Source organism: Apiotrichum porosum (genome assembly GCF_003942205.1).
Source record: "Apiotrichum porosum strain DSM 27194 chromosome Unknown scaffold_13, whole genome shotgun sequence".
Classification (NCBI taxonomy): domain Eukaryota; kingdom Fungi; phylum Basidiomycota; class Tremellomycetes; order Trichosporonales; family Trichosporonaceae; genus Apiotrichum; species Apiotrichum porosum.
This window is the reverse complement of record NW_021167120.1, coordinates 446,339-464,314: the sequence shown is the minus strand read 5'-3', so window position 1 is coordinate 464,314 and position 17,976 is coordinate 446,339. Positions and strand designations below refer to the sequence as shown.

General features: G+C 60.5%; 6 protein-coding genes across 6 annotated transcripts; 3 read left to right on the top strand and 3 right to left on the bottom strand.

Annotated features, from left to right (window-relative positions):
* Positions 1-151: 151 nt before the first annotated feature.
* On the bottom strand, positions 152-711 carry NDK1 (nucleoside diphosphate kinase; the record flags this gene model as incomplete). The annotated part of the gene is made up of 3 exons (XM_028618325.1): positions 152-223; positions 292-476; positions 537-711. 3 exons carry the CDS (start codon positions 709-711, stop codon positions 152-154), a joined length of 432 nt encoding a protein of 143 aa, XP_028473281.1.
* A 1,390-nt stretch (positions 712-2,101) lies between these two features.
* Positions 2,102-4,712, top strand: EHS24_002589 (uncharacterized protein; the record flags this gene model as incomplete). The annotated part of the gene is made up of 10 exons (XM_028618324.1): positions 2,102-2,580; positions 2,673-2,960; positions 3,023-3,139; positions 3,199-3,245; positions 3,305-3,362; positions 3,424-3,583; positions 3,661-3,729; positions 3,824-3,872; positions 3,934-4,379; positions 4,428-4,712. The coding sequence occupies 10 exons, from the start codon at positions 2,102-2,104 to the stop codon at positions 4,710-4,712; spliced, it is 1,998 nt and encodes a 665-aa protein (XP_028473280.1).
* A 444-nt stretch (positions 4,713-5,156) lies between these two features.
* Positions 5,157-6,581, top strand: EHS24_002588 (uncharacterized protein; the record flags this gene model as incomplete). Its single annotated transcript, XM_028618323.1, has 5 exons — positions 5,157-5,292; positions 5,457-5,608; positions 5,694-6,222; positions 6,278-6,499; positions 6,547-6,581. The coding sequence occupies 5 exons, from the start codon at positions 5,157-5,159 to the stop codon at positions 6,579-6,581; spliced, it is 1,074 nt and encodes a 357-aa protein (XP_028473279.1).
* A 127-nt stretch (positions 6,582-6,708) lies between these two features.
* On the bottom strand, positions 6,709-9,840 carry EHS24_002587 (uncharacterized protein; the record flags this gene model as incomplete). The annotated part of the gene is made up of 9 exons (XM_028618322.1): positions 6,709-6,845; positions 6,898-7,540; positions 7,578-9,028; positions 9,065-9,143; positions 9,180-9,452; positions 9,499-9,559; positions 9,606-9,678; positions 9,769-9,778; positions 9,826-9,840. 9 exons carry the CDS (start codon positions 9,838-9,840, stop codon positions 6,709-6,711), a joined length of 2,742 nt encoding a protein of 913 aa, XP_028473278.1.
* Positions 9,841-10,545: 705 nt separating this feature from the next.
* Positions 10,546-12,084, top strand: EHS24_002586 (uncharacterized protein; the record flags this gene model as incomplete). The annotated part of the gene is made up of 7 exons (XM_028618321.1): positions 10,546-10,557; positions 10,609-10,728; positions 10,765-11,145; positions 11,216-11,416; positions 11,470-11,571; positions 11,613-11,882; positions 11,944-12,084. 7 exons carry the CDS (start codon positions 10,546-10,548, stop codon positions 12,082-12,084), a joined length of 1,227 nt encoding a protein of 408 aa, XP_028473277.1.
* Positions 12,085-12,643: 559 nt separating this feature from the next.
* Positions 12,644-16,885, bottom strand: EHS24_002585 (uncharacterized protein; the record flags this gene model as incomplete). Its single annotated transcript, XM_028618320.1, has 7 exons — positions 12,644-13,180; positions 13,225-15,057; positions 15,108-15,586; positions 15,663-15,802; positions 15,936-16,063; positions 16,315-16,736; positions 16,855-16,885. The coding sequence occupies 7 exons, from the start codon at positions 16,883-16,885 to the stop codon at positions 12,644-12,646; spliced, it is 3,570 nt and encodes a 1,189-aa protein (XP_028473276.1).
* Between the last annotated feature and the right edge of the window lie 1,091 nt (positions 16,886-17,976).

Genomic DNA, 17,976 nt, shown 5'->3' with positions numbered 1-17,976 from the left:
GGGCCACTGAAACGGTGGTTGATTTCTGACGAGCTGCAGCTGCTGGATGCCAATCACATGTAACGCGACTGCACGACGACGGGCTAGTGGGGGCTTCACTCTCCATTACATTTCACACCACATTGTACATGTGTAGCGGCTGGGGAGGAGCTTACTGCTCGTAGACCCACTTGGCGGAGTCGAGCTGGTACTCGGTGACACCGTTGGGGAACCAGAGGTCGATCTGTTGGCAAATGTTAGTATGGGGGGTACTGGCGCTCGACCTATCGGCATCTCATCTCGTCCACGTACCTCCTTCTGGGCCGACTCCTGGCTGTCCGAGCCGTGGATGAGGTTGGAGCCCATGTCGATGCAGAAGTCACCACGGATGGTGCCGGGGGCCGAGGCGGTGGGGTTGGTCTGGCCAAGGAGCTGGCGGCCGAGCGAAGCGGCACCGCGGCCCTCCCAGACCATGGCGACGACGGGGCCCGAGGTCACTGCGCGGTGTCAGAAGAGGCAAAACTGGCCAAAAGGAAACCCCGCATGCATGTACGTACTGTACTTGATGAGCGAGGGGAAGAAGGGCTTCGAGGCGAGGTCCGAGTAGTGCTTCTCGAGGTGCTCCTTCGAGGGCGACTCGACCTTGATGGCGACGAGCTTGAGGCCACGACGCTCGAAGCGAGAGATGATCTCGCCGACGAGGCCGCGCTGGACGCCGTCGGGCTTGATCATGATGTAGGTGCGGTCGGAGACGGACATTGTTGTTTTGGTTGTTTTGGTGGTGTTGTGGTGAAACCAAGAGATGCAAGATGCTGCAGAAAAGTTTGACCCTTCCGCGACGTGGCGGGACGCGGCCAGCGAAATCAGGTCTGGACGGGATCGAATTGGGTCTGCACCGTGGGGAAGGGCTGGGCCGGGACGACAAGAGCGGGGGGGGGCGACCGTGGGAGAATGGACTGCTGGTGGAGCGCGGGGACTCCACAACTGGTTATCGTCGGATATAATAGTTTCCGATTTGCCGGCGGCGGGGGACGTGTGCCTGCTTCGACGGACTGGCGACTGTGCGACGGAGAGCGGTGAAGGGGAGCGCGGAGATGACTTGCTATGGGGGGTTGATGTCGGAGAGCCCCCAGGAGACCGTCATGGTCGTATAGTGTGTACAGTATAGTGTATAGGGTTCAGAGTCCAGCACGGCCGCCAGTGCTGCCAGTGCCGCTCTGCCTGCTGCGCTGCGAATCGCGGACGTGTGTCTCCTGAACGCCAGCCCGGAAAGACTAAATGGGTGCCTAACTTCTATTCTATCGCACATGCCGGAGCCTCCAAAGATCCAAAGATTGCTCAGTCGCCATGTGTGGGGGTGGGGCCTTGCGCCGTTGACGTATACACCTTTTGACAGAAACAGAGATCAGAGAGCTGTGATATGCTTTGTGTATTCGGAGAGGTCTCGGTTCTGTGCTGCGGGCCGACAGACGCGCCCGGCGCGTCGGCCTATGTATAATAAACACGGGGTGCTTTAACTCTGTACTCTGGATGGGCCATCAGGGGTGGAGGGGGAGATGAATTGTACCATTCTGGCGACTGACCTGAATGACTGCGCCAAACGTTGACCACCAGGAGGCTAAAAAAGGGATCCAGCCTCTGCGCGCCTCTGCAGAGCCTGACGACGCACACACAACTCTCTGCAATTATCTGCAAACGCAACATTGCTGCTCTCCTGTGCACGACAGGGGGGGGAGAGAGAAGGACACAAATGGGCTTTCAGGAGTGAGACATTCTCGCGGCATTTGACGCACACATCCATTTTAAAGGCGGAAATTAGGACACATTCCCTCTCCGGGGGCGCGGGCGTCGACGTCCTTGGCCATTGTGCCCATTTGGCGCCTCGCTGCCTCTGATCCCTCGGAGGATCTGTGGCGAAAAGGGAGAGATGAGAGAAAGGATCAGCATGTGAGCACACATCCCTCTGGCGTATGGCCTCTGGCCTCTGCTGGCCTACATCGCCTGGAGAGCCCAGGTAGAGCCCCAGGCAGCTCACAGCCTGCATGCAGCGAGCTCCCAGCGTCAAAACAGACTGGACGCGTTCACACATCCTTCCTCTCACTCCTCTCCACACTCACGCATCATGTTCGACTCGCGAACGCTCGCCAGCATGCTCCGGTTCAACCGCGTCGGCAGCTTGCTCGTCGCCGTCGTACTGATCTTCGTCCTCCACACGGCCCTCGGTCCATCCTCGATTTCAGAGAGCGCGTCCCCTCCCGCCTCGGACATGGCACCCTCTGCCGCCGTTGTTCACCAGCAGCAGCAACCAAGGAGCCTCGACAGGCCGCAAGAGGTCCTTGCCGTGCCGCAAGAGTCGCTCGAACACCCACTACGCACCGCCAACCAGGATGTCGACTTTGAACACCTGGACATTAGTACCGAGGGCTTCGTCACCTATGACCCTTCCCAAACGGCACACCCCATCCAGCTCCTCATCGACCGCGGCAAGCAGCACTGGGCTCAGATCAAGTCTCGTATCGACAAGGTCCGTTACCTCGACGATGCCACCGCCGACTATGAAGCAGCGTACAAGATGAAGCCTCCCCTCGGGTTTGATAAGTGGTGCGTGCACTGGTGCCTCGGAGAGATCACGCTCCGAGATCCAAGATCTCCCTTCCGGCACGCCACCTGCTGACTGCTTGTGCGCAATGTAGGTTCCAGTACGTCCAGTCCAACGACGGCGTCAAGGCCGCGTCGCTGTATCCGATGGCCCAGCTTCCGTTTGTCCAGTACCTGTCCATCTCGGGCAAGGAGCTACGCAAACGGATCAAGGCGCAGAACGAAAAGCCCATGATGTACACCCTCATCTTTGTCCCCGATGGCCAAGGCGACCAGGGAACCCAATGCGACGAGGATGGACAGTGGTTCCCCGAGGACGGCAAGACCCGCGGCCGTGGCCGCGTCAAGGTGTCTGGCCCGCTCGCATGGTCGTGGCGCTGCAAGTGAGTGCTATGCGTGTCTTGTTGCGCCCCCGAGGTCATGTCATGGTAGCTGACGCACGCAGCAACACTTTGAACCTCATGCTGCCAATTTTGCCCAAGTTCCCCGACGACTTCTTCAACCGCGACCCCCCTCTCGAGATGCTGTTCAACACCGACGACGGACCCCGCAGCATGGTTACGTGAGTAGCCTCCCTTCCCTTTGCACCAATGTGCCAAAAGCTTATCACTGACGACGCAGTCACGACTTTAGGGAGCGCGCTGAAGTTTACGGCGCGTCAGGCAAAAGTAAGTTTCATTGACCATTGCACGACTTTGGCATAGCCGGGGGACTAACCAATTTCCAGCCTGGCCCGATGCGCAGCTCAAGGCCGCCGAGCTGGCCATGGAGCACACTCACGGCTGGTACGTTGTGCACGAGGAGGGCGGTGGTGGTTTGTTGGGCATGTGCTGACGTCCCGCGCAGGCAGTGGGTGTGCCCCATGGACAGCCCCTTGAAGCAGCAGACGGTCACGCAGGTCTTGAACGAGGACACCACCAAGCTGAGAAAGGCTAGCGACAGGACCTTTGTGGCCGACCAGTACAAGAGCATGGACGTCTGCTACAACCCAGAGATCCGAGACTTGGTAAGTGGTTTTGTGGGGTGCCTGGCGAGCGCGAACGCGTCGTGCCCGGCAAATCCAGAGCTGACTGTCATCGCTAGCATTCCGCGGCTCTTGACGACCACTTCCTCTCCAACGGTCCTCTTACGCCCTCCATCTCGGTGTCTAGGGTGAGTGCTCTCGGTGCACGGGAACGCGTCGTTTTCTGCGCTTGTCGCGTGAACGCGTCCAACTCTTCGTGAATGCGCCACTGACAAGGAACAGACACTCCGACACAGCGATATTACCATGGTTCCCCTGGATGCTCAATACCGTAAGCCCCGCCGCGTGGCTGATATGTGTCTGTCTGTGCTGTATCCTGACACGAATCGCAGAGGACGTGGCCAAGATTAAGTGGTCCTCCAAAAAGGACGCGAGGGTGTTCTGGCGTGGCTCCACGACCGGCGTGTCGCAGAGCAACGGACACCAGTGGCGCAAATCCCAGCGCCAGCGTCTCCACTGGTTCGCCAACAACCACACCGAGGCCAACGTGCCTGTCCTGATCGAGCGCCCAGGCAAGGGAGTCGTCACTGAAGAGTTCCCTCTGCAGCAGATGAACGAAAAGTGGTTTGACATTGGCCTCGCGGGCGGCCCGCACCAGTGCAGCGTCGCAGATGGTACCTGCGAAGAGGTCCGCCAGGCCGTTGACTGGAAGGACCCCGTTCGCGGGCCCGAGGCCTTGATGTACAAGTATGTCGTCGACGTCGACGGCAACGCCTGGAGCTCGCGTTTTCGTCGTCTCCTCAAGGGAAACAATGTCGTGCTCAAGAGCACCATGTATGTGAGTGTCAGCCGAGAACTATGCCACGAACAAGCTGACCCATTTCAGCCCGAGTGGTTCTCCGACCTCCTCGTTCCGTGGTACCACTACGTGCCCATCCGCTTCGACTACAAGGACATGCACGACATCATGGCCTTCTTCACGGGCGCTCCCGACGGCAGCACCGAGGGCCGCGACGACCTGGCAAACGACATTGCCGAGCAGGCACACCAGTTTATCAACCAGCACTGGCGCGTCGAGGACATGCGCTCGTACGTCATGCTCGTCTTCCTCGAGTACTTCCGCATCTTCCAAGACGACCGCAAGGGCGCGTCCCTTGGCGGCGGCCGCTAGGGACTGGGGTGACTGGTGTGGCCTCTGGTTCGTGACTCTCTCTTTCGTGTTCATTTTTCTTCTTGTCTTTTGGGCTTCTGTTTTGCATTACTGTGTCTTTAGACGACGTGTGCCGGTGTGTGCATCGCGACCATGTTACCTTGTGCTATAGTATAGCTGGCGCTGCTGTCACCTTTATCCTCTCGCTCACTGGCCAACGGCATGAGGCGGCAATGTCCGATGTCCGGCACGACGCTCGGAAAACCGCGCCACCCAAAATGCACCCACATGGGTTTCCTGCGGATCGCCTCAATCTCTGGTGGAGGCGCGTTGACCATCTATGCTCGTCCGCTCGCATCGGGGGCGACGGATGGCCGCGCGTGCACCTCGCTGCTATTGTCCTTCGTCCTCTTCTTGGCCGTGCTACTCCATTAACCTAGCTCCATCTCACTCTCACTCTCAGCCATGGGCGACGTCGCTGGCCCCGCTCCCGTGCGTATCTCGTACAAGACGCTCCTCGACGATCCGGCCTCGGTACGCGCCGCCATTGAGGCTGGACTCGGCAGTGGCCCTGGTGCGCTGGGCCTGGTCGTCATTGGAGGTAAGTCTGTATGGAGGAGCTCTTGCAGTCTCTTGTGCTGTGCTTCCTTGTCGCTGACGCTGTGGTATCGTTCCTTGTGCCAAATCTCGACATTACAAAACCCCACCCCCACCCTCCATGACCGTTTGACCGATTTCCCCACCCTCCCAACGTATCTCCTGCAGACCTCCCACCCGAGTTTCCCGCCGCGCGCGAGCGCCTCTTCCGCCTCGGCGCGCAGTTTGCCTCGCTCCCCGAACCCGAGCGGGAGGAGTGTGCGCGCCCCGAGACGTCCTACTTCTTTGGCTGGTCGCACGGCAAGGAGGTTATGAACGGCGTGAGTTGGGGCCTGATAGCAGCAGGAAGCTCCCCTCGGCGGTACCCTAACCAGTCCGCTCGCAGATCGCTGACACCATGACCAGAAACCCGACACGGCCAAGGGATCGTTCTACGCCAACCCCTTGCTCGACCGCCCGGCCGTGTCCGACTCGCAGCGCGCCGCACACCCGGAATACTACGCCGGCAACGTGTGGCCTGCCAACCCGCCCGAGCTCGAGCCGGCGTTCAAGGCGCTGGGCAAGGTCGTCGCGGACGTGGGGCTGGCGCTCGCGCGCGCGTGTGATGGGTTCGACCTGGCTGCTGCTGCTGCCTCCACCAGCAGCAGCGACAAGATTGGCATCGCCAACCTCATTGCCCACAGCCAGAGCAACAAGGCGCGCCTGCTGCACTATTACCCGCAGGCGGGGGGTAGCGACGGAGCCAGCGACGACGCGTGCGGCGTGCACCTCGACCACTCGATCCTCACGGGCCTGTGTTCGGCCATGTACCTCGACACGGCGAGCGGTGCCGTCGTGGGGCCCAACGCCGGCGCGGGGCTGTACATCTACCCGCGCGGCGTGTCGCCGCGGGACGGGCAGGCCGTCAAGGTGTCCATCCCAGTCGACTGTCTCGGTACGTGCATGACAGCTGCAACTCGTAGACCCTCCATCCAACTGACACGTCGCAGCCTTCCAGACTGGCGAGGCGGTCGAGATCCTCACCGACGGCCGGCTGCGCGCCACGCCGCACTACGTCTCGGCGGGGCAGGACGGCACGGGCGTGTCGCGCGAGACGTTTGCCTTCTTCCTCCAGCCTGACGTCGACGACGTGATTGGCAGCGACGGCGAGACGTTTGGCCAGTTCACCAAGCGTATTATTGAGCGCCACTATGGCGACGAGAACGTGGGCAGTATGTCAAAACATCATTAACGGAACTGAGGGCTCTCTCTCCCGCAGGCTCGACTATCGACCATGCGGATGCATTGTGCTAGATAATGAACCATTGGGCTATGCTATGCATGATCCTTTGACTTCCCTCGCGATTCCCCTTCAGCCTTCCGACGACGACATGTTGAAATTGAAATGTCTACCTGCCCGCTCTGCTGATGTGCTTTTTCTCTAGTCCTCGCTCACGTCTCCAAACTCAAAGATGCCCAGGCGGTCAGCCTTGGCGCCCTCGGTGGCCTGGTCAATCTTCTTGACGACCTGCGGGTACGCGCCCAGGTAGCGGCACGACTTGTCAACAGTCGCAAGACCTGTGTAAATTGTCAGCTGAGGATCCATGGCGGACGAGCTAGCTGAACTCACCGTCGCGGACGAGGTCGGCGTTGATGCACGCCAGGGGGTCGGTGGCGGCGTTGGGGTCCGAGGGGTCAATGAGACGGAGGTGGAGGAGGTTACCTTCCTTCTGGTCAACGTTGGCGACGAGCTTGACGCCGTCGGTGAACTGGGCGAAGCGGCGACGGGCGTCGGGGCCGTACTCGCTGTCCTTGGGGGGAAGCTTGACAAACGACAGACGAGCCTCCTGAGCCTGGCCGGGGAGCGACTTGAACTTGGCGTCAAGGGGGCGAATGCTCGAGAAGGGGACAGTGTCCTCGTCTCCGTAGTCGATGAGGGAGACGTGGGCCTCCCTCTTGACACCGGAAGCCTTCTTCACCTTGGCACGGTACCAGCGGTTGTCCTGGCTAAACTTGGCAGACACAAGGTCGCCGACACGAGGGATAAAGCCGGTGGTGGCGTTGGCCGGGCTGCGGTGGTACAGCGAAAAGTCGCTCATGAGCTTCTCAAGCGAGGCGACCGACTTGTCGTCCAAGATCTGGATGGAGAACTGGAAGGGCTCCTGCTCACGCACGGCGGTGACGTAAATGTCCAGGTACTGGGGAGCAAGGGCGGAAGCACCATTGTCGGTGGACTCGGCAACGACAGTCTCGCCAGTGTATTCGGCCCAGAGCTGATGGGTTAGCAGACTGCGACAAGTTGGTACCCACATTCTTCTTCTCCTTCTTGGCCTGCTCCTCAGCAGCGAGCAGCTCGTTGCCGTAAGGAAGGGCCTGAGCCGAGTACTCGTGAACGGTAGCAAGACCGTTGCGAACAAGCTCGACAGCGACGTTCTGGCCACCAACAAACATGGCACCAATGAAGCCACCCTGCTTGTCGGTGCTGTCAAAGCTGACCTCGACGTCGCGCTGCATGAAGCGCGAAGCGAAGCGGTGAGCTTCGGGGCCAAATGGCTCGGGCTTTTCGCTGGCACTGCGGGCGGTGCGGGGAGCCTTGATACCGGCGAGGACGAAGGTGATCTTGGCGTTCTCCTTGGGCATGACGACCTTGAAGCGGTGGCCGCTGGAGACAAAGTCGACAACAGCGGCGTGCTTGCCGGCACGCTTCCACGAGGGAAGGTACTGGGCGGCGCGGCTGGCGCTCTCGGAAGCGTCGACAATACGGGTGGGGACAACCTCCTTGGTCGAGTGGATGCCGCGGGTCTCAGTAGTGGCGGCCTGCTCGGCGACAATGAGCTTGTCAAACTCGGCCGAACGCTCCTCGTCGTCACGGCGGTGGCGGAGAGTGCTGGCAAGACCCTTCTCGATGAGCTGCTCGGCAACGTTCTGGCTCTGGCCACCGTAGGTAATGGTCACACACTCGCGCTCCTCGTACTCGCCGTCCTTGGGCTTGACATAGTCGACCAGGACGTGCACAACCTTGCCAACCAGACGCTTACGAAGGAACTCCTTGGCCTCGGCAGCCCAGTACGTGTTCTTGGCGTCCGAGCCACGAGGGCCACGGACAGAGGCAAGCTGGACACGGCGCTCCTTGTCGTCACCCTTGGCGACAATGCTCAGCTGGTCGGGACCCCAAACGCGAACGACAGTGGCGTCAAAGGTCTGGCCCTTGGTGGTGGTCGCAGCAATGGCACCGGGGTGAGCGCCGGCACCGTTGGTGGCCTTGCCAGTCTCGCCAAAGCCCTCCCAGAGTGCGATGCGCTTGGCCTTGGCAGTCTTCTCAGCCGCACGGAGGCGGTCAAGGCCGCCGTAAGGAGCGAGGATACCGGCGTGCCAGTCAATGACCTTGGCAAGACCAGCTGCCGTGAGGAACTCGGAAATGTGACCGTTGGGGTGGATGGCCTGGCCGATGATGAAGCTGGCGCCGGCCGAGGGGGCAGGAAGCGAGCCGTCGGGGTTGGGGCCCGAGAGTGGCGATGCACCGAGCGAGACAGGGGCCGAGAGGAGGCGGACCTTGATCTGGCGCTGGAGGAGACGAACCTCGGTGAAGAACTTGGCCTCCTCACCCCAAGCCTCAGCACCCTGGGCGACACCGTCGCGCATGGTCGAAGCACGGGGGCTCTTGGCACCGGCAACGACAAGGGTGATGAACTGGTGGTTGGAGTCGTCGAGGAGAAGACGGACACGAAGCTGGGTGCCATCGCGGACCTGCTCGACAATGGCTGGCTGTTAGCCTGCAACTATACAGCAACCCTTACCATCAAGCTCCTGGCCCTTGTGCTCGGCAATGAACGCGTGGGGGTCAGAAGGCATCTGGAACGAAACGGTGCGTTGCTGCTGGGTCAGCGTTCACTTCCATGGCGAGCCACTCACAGTCTCCGGCTCGGGCGACCAGACGCCGCGACCCTCAGACTCAGCCTTGGCCGAAGCGTCCTTGAGGGGCTCCGGGGCGTTGTCGCGGGCCTTGGCCCAGCCGTTGGCGACAATCAGAGTAGCGACATCCTGGGGAGGCTGTCCGGCGGCAGGGGGAGCCGAGACAACGTTGGCAAACTCGCCACCGCTGGGGATAGTGTGGGTGACGGTGAAGCCGACCTCCTTGCCCACTAGCAGAGTACGGAGGTACTCGCGAGCAGCAAACGCATGTGGCTACGGTGTCAGCTGGGCAGTGTGCGCAAGAGTAGTAACAGCTTACCTCGTCCTCGCGAACCGATGAGCCGACGCGAGGGGCCGTGATACCAGCAACGTGGAGAACACTGCCGAGTCAGGTGCCTGTTCTTTCTGGTTCTTTGTTGCACTCACCGCTCCTTGGCAGGCTGACCCTTGGCGGGAACCTCCTTGGGACGCACGACCACCGTGTCGCCGGACAGCACGGCTGCAGTGTGTGAGTATTATTCGTGAGGCGGGGGGAACGTTGTTTGCTAAACGCGGCCGGGCCAACCGAGCCGGCGAGGACGACACTTACACTTGACGATCTGAGAGAGGTCAGCAACCTGCCTGGACCGGCGTTATTTTGACCTACCGCGCGCGTGGACATTGAGCCGATACGATTTGATTTAGAAGGAGCGGCCGAGCTGGAAAGAGAAAGGGAGGAGACGGGAAGCGGGACAGACAAGTGGGGGAGAAATGTGGCGATGTGTCAAGAGATGGTCGTGCTGGCATCGGCCAAGTGCACACGCGCACACGCGCACACAACCGAGTGTGTGGTGTGCCTGATTGAGGGCCCCACACCGCCAATTACAATCTGGGGTCTTGCTAATTAATCTGATTTCGGGTCGATTTGCATCCGCTCCTAATTCCTCGGGATATAGCCACGGGGAGCCAACAGACGGATCGGCGTCTGGTTTCTGTCAGCTGCTTCGCTGCGCCGCTGCGTTTGGGTTCGAGTCGCGTGCTTCGTCGTCACCCCCACCCATCAACATCTTTCCCTTTTGTCGTTTCTCTCGTTCTCGCGTTCACATCAGTCACACCCTCGACTCGCCTCAACACACTTGGGAAAAAAGCCTTTAAAAGCTGCCTGTGTGTCGTCGCTTGACTTCTTGGCTCTGGGTTCTTTCACCTATCGGCATCCATTTCGGACTCTTGCGACTCCAACAGCGAACAGCCCTCCAGCCTTCTTACCAGGCCCGACCACCTCAGCCACTGCTCACGGGCTTCATATTCTGTGTCAAAGCGCACCTCAATAGACCTCGTGGACAACACTCTCAATTCTTCTTCTTTAAACCAGCACTCCCCACGCAACATGTGTCGCTTTGTGAGCATCGTGGTTGGTCGCCGGCGATTATCGAGCTCACAACACTTTCAGATTGTCTACAAGGGCGCCGAGCCCATTCAGCTCTCGCACCTGGTCACTCGCCCACGACACAGCATCACAAATCAGGCGTTTGAGTCAAAGCTTCGCTTCCCAAGCAGCCGTCCTATGAACGTGAGTTGATACGTCCCTGCTGTCAACTGACCCCAGGCGGACGGCTTTGGTATCGGCTGGTACGACCCCGAGATGTCTGATATCCCCGTCACTGCAGTGGCGGCTCCCGCCCCTCAAGAGGCCACCGATGCCAAGGGACCGCTCCCTCCTTCTATTGCAGGCCCCAGCATCCTCCGGACCGGTACTCCAACCGCCCCGTCACCGAAACCAGACGGGGCAGTGGTACTGACACCCGAGACGGTTGAGGCGATCGCGGACGAGGCTGAGCGTTTGCGTGCGGTGGAACTTTTGCGAGAGACAGAGCGTGAACAGGAGACAGAGAGGCCGTGTATCTTCAAGTCGATTTCGCCCGCGTGGAGTAACGCCAACCTCACTCGTTTGGCGGAGAAGATTCGTTCGCCACTCGTGTTTGCTCATGTCCGTGCAAGCACAATGGCCGGAGCACGTGAGTTAGCATGTTATCTAAGCAGTAACTGACAGGCAACAGCGAGCGAAGATAACTGCCACCCGTGGATCTTTGACCGCCTCATGGTGCGTTGGACACCCCTTATCTGTTGCTGACGGTCAGTGGATGCACAACGGCGAGATCAACGAGTTCCCAAAGATCAAGCGCGCTGTGCAGGCGTCCCTCTCAGAGGAGCTCTTCCTGTACCCCTCGGGCTACACCGATTCCGAATGGGCGTTTATGGTGTTTCTTTCAATGGTGGGTGCCGCTGTGGAGGTCTTGAGCTAACCCCTCAGCTGGAGGACCCGCACGCCCGCTCTTTTACCCACATCGAACTCCGCGAGGCCATGATGAAGACAATCAAGTTTATCAACAAGCTCTCCAAGGACGCTGGAATCGTGCGTTAAAAATCCCTTGTTGCCATCTAACGCTTCCCCAGACTGGCCCCAGCTTGATGAACTTTGTCGTCACCGACGGCCACACCGTGGTCGCCACTCGCTATATCTCGTCGCGTACTTCCGAGGCCTCGTCCTTGTTCTTCTCCTCTGGTACCACGTTTGACGAGTACGAGCCCGCCGCAGGCCTCTATCGCATGACCAAGGCCGACAAGCGCGAGCGGATCATCATGATCGCCAGCGAGCCGCTGACGTTTGAGCGTACCGACTGGATCGAGGTCAAGACCAACATGATGGTCGTTATTACGCCCAAGGTGAGTCACAAGAAGCTACGCATTTTGCCGATCCTCTAGCTGTGCTGACTCTTACACCCAGATGAACCTTCTCCAAATCCCAATCATTGACGAGCACTGGGTCAGCCCCCAGGACCCGGCCAGCCACACCCGTTCGCCTGACTTTGCCATTAAGCTCGGCTTTGGACACGGATTTGCGTATGACAGCGCCATCGCTGCCTAATTCACCCACTCGTCGCCGCCCCAGTGCGCCCGTCGTTGTCCTTTCGGTATTTCCCGAGGTCCGAAATGAGGGGGTCCTGTCTGTCCTCTGGGCCTCTGGGCCCCTGCGGAATGGAACTGGGACGCGCGTGTGTGTTATACACAAAGCGACGGACTTGAGGAAAGATCCAGGAGGAGAGGAGCTTGGGTACCTTGGCCCTCTTCATCTGCACCTCGACGATATGCCCCCTTCCCAATGCACATTCCCCACCACCAACACCACCACCACCACCAATCACCAAACCTAGTTATTCATCATCTGCGCGCAACCAAGACAGTGTTTCGATATAGATAGACATAGCCAAGCGCGCAGCGGCATGCATATGTGTCTGTCATTTCACAGGGGGGTGGTGGAGTGGGCAATCGTCTAATCTACAGGCAGCGGCGGCAAAACGTGTTCCCAAATGTTCCTCTCATACACTTTGTCTCAGCCCCAAGATATCGAAAAGGAAGAAGGATAAGATTGGTTGGTACAAGAACAAGATAAAAACAAGATCTCTGAGTTTCGGTTGGTGCACGCCCTAAGCGATCACGAGGGCCGACACGCTGTTGAGACGGTCCTCTGCAGCCGCAGCGGCGACGGCATGGGCCTCGGCGTCAATGTCAATCTTGTTGCCAGAGGTCGGGGCGATGGGGGACGAGGGGGCCGTGACTGTCGGCAGGGACGTGCACGAACCAAGGTCCACAACAGGGCCAGCGACGCCGTGTGCGTCGCCGCTGACCTGAGTGCTGACGTCGTTGGCGTTACCCTCGACCTCGTCCTTGATCTCGCCCGTGAGGGTGACATCCTGAAGCTCGGCGGCGGCGGCGGCGGCGTCGACAACAGGCACAGGAGAAGGTGCTGGGGGAGGAAGGTCCGGGAGGTTCTTCATCGTGACGTCGGGACTGAGGCGGGAGACAGGGCGCTTGGAACGCTTCGAGGCGACGCTTTTGCGGTTGCGCGGGTGGGAGGGACGAAAGTCACCCACGGGACCCTCACGGCCAGCAAGGAGCCACGCCGCCACGCGGTCCTCGGGACGCGCAATGGTGCCGCCAAAGGCAGTACGTGGAACACCGAGCTGGGAAAGGATGGCGTCGACGAGGAGCTGGCACTCGCGCACACTGGTTGCGTTGTCCAGAAGGTGGCGGATGGAACGAGGTCCGCCACAGGGACGTAGCCCTCAGCGGCCGACGCATTGGAGACGGAGGCAGTAGACACACCCGAGAGGGAGACAGCCGTGGTCGAGCGTGTGCCACTCCGAGGCGAGCTGTAGGGAGATGCGACGCTGGGGACGGCCTTGACTGTTGCCAGGTCGGGCGATCCCATCGGCGTCGAGGTGGCCGACGTGAACGAGGCAGCCGAGACCGCCGATCCAGACTCGGACGGTGGTGCAAGGGCGACGGGAGCGGCAATAGTGGAGGGAGCCGATGTCGCAGCGTCATCGCCCTCACGCGCCAACTCGAGGACGCGCTGGTGGAGTGGCGAGTTGCGGAGTTGCGGCGACCCACTAGGCGAAGGTGAGGTGAAGGGAACGGGGACCGGAGAGGCGATGGGCACCTGATGCAAGGATCCACGGAGAGAGCTGCTGCGGCTAAGGCGAGGCGAACCACGAACGCTGCCAGCCTTGCTGCCACGCGCAGTCGTCGAACCGTTGGTGTGCACAAGATCCTCGAGCTCCGGTGTCCTAGCCACAATGGGGCTGTTCTGCCTCGAATTGGCAGTGAGCTGCGCCAGTGCCGCCTCGCGGTCTTGGCCCACATCGGGGTCGGATTCCACCTCCTCAATGGTGCGGAATGAGAACGACTCTGGAACACCTGGGCCAAAACCGAGCGCTCCCAGACCGAGACCCGAAGGACCAGTGTTGACTTCAAGGGACTGGTGTGAGGGACTGGTCAAAGTCTGCGACGCAATTTCATCGTCCTGGACCGGCGGGAGGGACGAATTGATACTGCGTGGGCTACCGCGTCGCCTGCCGGCCGAACGTGACGGCTCGGAAGTGACCTGTGTCGCCCACTTGCGCACGAGGGACGGCTTGCGAAGAAGTTCCATTGGCTTGGTCTTGGCTGGTGGGACATTGTCTTCGGCAACAGAGGGAATGGCGGTCGAGTTGGACGTGAAGCTGCTGGTCGACCGTTGCGAGCGCAGCGGACCGCTGGGAGAGGGAGCGCGGAGGCTCGAAGAGGCGCTGGGGGCTTTGAGACTCTTCTTGCTCCCATCCTCCTTTTTGGCAGCACCGCTTTTCTTCATGTTGGACATGATATTCTTAAACGACATCTTGCTCTTGGTGGTCTTGAGCACGGGCGGGAGGTCATCCTCAGCAGCGGGAGCAGGGGGAGGCGGGTCGATAGGGGGTGTTTTGAGAAACTGTGCGAGGGCGCGGGTGTCCGACATGCGGTTACCAGTGTCGATACGGGCGGGCCGTGCACGCTGGGACGTATTGGTTCCATTGGCAACGACCTCTGGGACGGCCCCAGCACCGCCGACGCTGCCATCACGCTGGGAGCGAAATGGAGGCTCTGGTGTTGACTGTTCGCTGCGACTCGAGGCAACATTGGGAAGAGTGCTGACAGAGGCGCGTGGTGACGAGCCACTGTGAGCCGACTGGATGGGCGAGCCGAGGATCACAGCAGGGACGGTGCGAGCGACTTGCGCAATCTGCGGGGCTACCGGCGTCTTGGGCTCAGTCTTGAGAAGCTCCATCACCGACTGGCCAAAGGGTTCCTCTTCCGACTTCTCCTCGATAGTCGCGTCACGAGGCAAGAGCTTTGCAGTCGACTGCCAACTGCGGCCCGCGGTCTGGCGGTTGGTTGGGCCCATGCGCTGAGACTCGACCGTGCTGGCCTGCGTGCTGCTAGACAACAACGACGACTCGCTCGATGAAGGCGCTGAGAGGTGACCTTGAGCACCAACCGTCCGCTCAACAGTAACCCGTGGAGGCGACGCCGTAGGCGAGGTCTTGGTTTGTTAGCCACATGCACAGCTCGTCTTCAAAACAAGGAACCCACCTCAAAGGTGCTGAAGCGGCTGGGAGTCAGCGAGACGCGCATTGTTTCTCCAGAGCGTAAGAGCGCGTCAAAGTCCTCGTCGTTGGAGGCACGCTCGTTGGAGACCCGCTGTTGTTTACTCGTCGTGTCGGCTGTTGAGTCGGTGTCGGCAAAGGCGCCAATAATTTGTCGTGTTGACAAGGAGAGTACGCTGCCAGCTCGTTTGTGGCCGTTGGTGACAACAGTCGGAGGTGCGGACCCCTTCTTATAGAACTGTTCACTCGAGGGTCGCGAGCCCGTGCTCGTGGCACTGGCCTGCTTTCGATGGTCACCGTGCGCGGCTGGATTGGAAAGCGAGGTTCGCGAGCCGTATGGGGACTCCAACGTGGCGGGGGGAGAGGACCGTGGCGGCGCCGACATGTTGTACATGCTTGTCACTCGTTGGGATCGGCTCCGGTTCTGGGGTGCTGTCTTGATCGCCTGTTCCAACTGGGGCTTGGCTACCGTATGGGTCAGCAAGGTGCAGCTCACATCTCCTCCCCCCGCCACAATTCCGCTCCTCCGGCCGGGACGTACCGCCCATACGCTTGAAGAACGTGTAGACGCTGTCATCCTCGCACAGGGCCGTATACAGGTCCTGTATCCTTGCGGCCGTCAAGGACGAGTCGCGCGCGACCACCTGGGACAATTTGGACAGGATGTGTTCGCAAATGTGCCTGTTGGTTAGCTTCTATACATGACCGTGCGAACCCCAGGTGAACCCCATGGTGGCTGCGCGTCCCTGGGTGCGAGACGAATCGAGGGGTGTGGACCGCGGGGCTCGATCTGGATCTGCCAGCAGTGACTCACTCAAGAACGGCCGTGAGCCACAGACCAGCAGGAGCAATGGTCTCTTCGGCGTCGTCGCCGCCAACCAAAATCCACGCGTCAAGGACATCGTCTATCTGCTCTGTGGGGGGTGACTGTGGCGCAAAGGTCTGCAAACTGTTAGCCGGGAGCGAACATCACGTCGTGGACAACGCGGTGGTACGCGTGGGTCTCTATCGGGGCTTGTCCGGCTTGGGAGGAGACACTGCCAAACGCCTCGACGCCACCTGGCCAGGCAATGCCTCTCAAGGGGTGAAAAGTGCGTGCGTGCCCTAGGCCGGTTGCAACTGGCCCGCCGCCGCCACCACCGGCCACGCCGGTTCCAACGGACACGAAACCACTCTCAGATATCGGCACGCACCGAGAACATTGCGACCTTGAGTCGCATGAGCTCCACCGCTTCACGGGTGGGGAATGCGCCGTCCGCCTCACGGCTGACAGCGAGGCCTGTCCCCTCGCCGTCAGGGGGGAACCCGGAGACGCCTTTATTTGCTGTCGGATGGCCTTCGTACCATGACCGGATCTCCACTTCTGCCTCGCCAACGGCGGCGCGTCCTAGGGCGCCGAGGGACAGATGGTCGGGCTCGTCGCGTTCAGCCAGGACGGTAGCCACACCCCGTGTCCGAAGATCTGTTGGGTTTATGGACCGCGCGGCAGTGACGATGGAGACCAGGAGCTCGTCGAGAATGGCATTGATAAACGCGAGCGTTGGCTGCGTGAGAGTTGTGGGGCGCACGTCCGAGATGAGCGCGTTGGCTGAGGTGGGCGAGACAAAAGGCAGCGCTGGGGTCACGTCAGCGACATCGAACAGGCAGGTGGGCGAGGACACGGTTACACGGAGAAACGGAGATTGAGATGAGGAGGGTTTGTGCCGGGGGCACGTTGGAGCTTGTTCACGGACGATCCCAGCTACAAACTGTGGGACGCGTCATGGGCCGTGCAGTGGGCCTGGCGTCGCCGAGACGGGTAGACGGGACAGACAGCGCAGTGGCTTCGGAAGACAGATGGACATGGGGGAACGGGGGTGTGCGGCCCAAGCGCTGGACGTCTGGCTGTCTTTGCTACGCAACTTCCGAGTAACATGGGAGGGCGTGCTGATGGAGATGCGAAACGGGCGTCCCCTTTTCGGTCTCCCCACCGTTTGCACCATGTAAAGCCCATGTGATCGGGATGGGTGATGAGAAGAGAGAGAGAGAGAAGAGAGGACGTACGAGGCATGGCTGCAGGCCGGCCGAGCCGAGCTTGAGAGCTGGAGCTAGTGTTGGCCGCGCAACAACAGGGATCCCAAGGACGGAGCGTGGCCGAGATGAAGAATGCAAGTTCGGAGTTGTTTCCAGCGGCGGAGAGAGTGTGGTTCTCAACGTCGTGTTCGCAGTCGATGGCAAAGGGTGCCGAGCTGGGCTAAAAACAGGCTAGCGACCCAGCAGAGCGGTCCCAGGCGCTGTTTGGGGTTACAGAGCGGCGACGCAACTAGGCCCAGCAACGTGATACGGAGCGTGTAGGGTGCATGGGGCTGCCTGCAGGCGGTGCGCAAGGGAGAGGGAGAAGCACTCGGTGTTCAGAATGTGGGGCTTGTTTGTGATGACCCAGGGTGGCAATGGCGAGAGGAGCTGAGACTGGGGGTCCAGATGGGTTGCGAGATAGGACCTGGCGTAGTTGGGGGGGGTGTTACGTTGAAATGTGTAGTTTTGATTTTGAGTAGGGGAATGTCTGGTTGCAAGTGGGGGGGGGTTGGGGGGTTGGGTTCTGTACAGTACCACACCATCAACCGCGCGGCCATGCACCTGCAGCGACATTGAAGCTTCATGTGCGTCCGGCGTCTCGCATGCCCCCCTCTTCCTGCCTGGAACTTCTTCGGCCTGTCAAACCTGGGGGGGGGGCTTGGCCTGGCGCTTGGCCTGACGCCTTTCCTCTGGCGTCGGCACTGGCGTGAGACATGGCCGCCTCGCTCGCTCGCTCGCTGCAGCTGCCAAACAGAACCCGTTTTTTTTTCTTCATTTCTTTCCCTGGCCTGCGCGCGTTG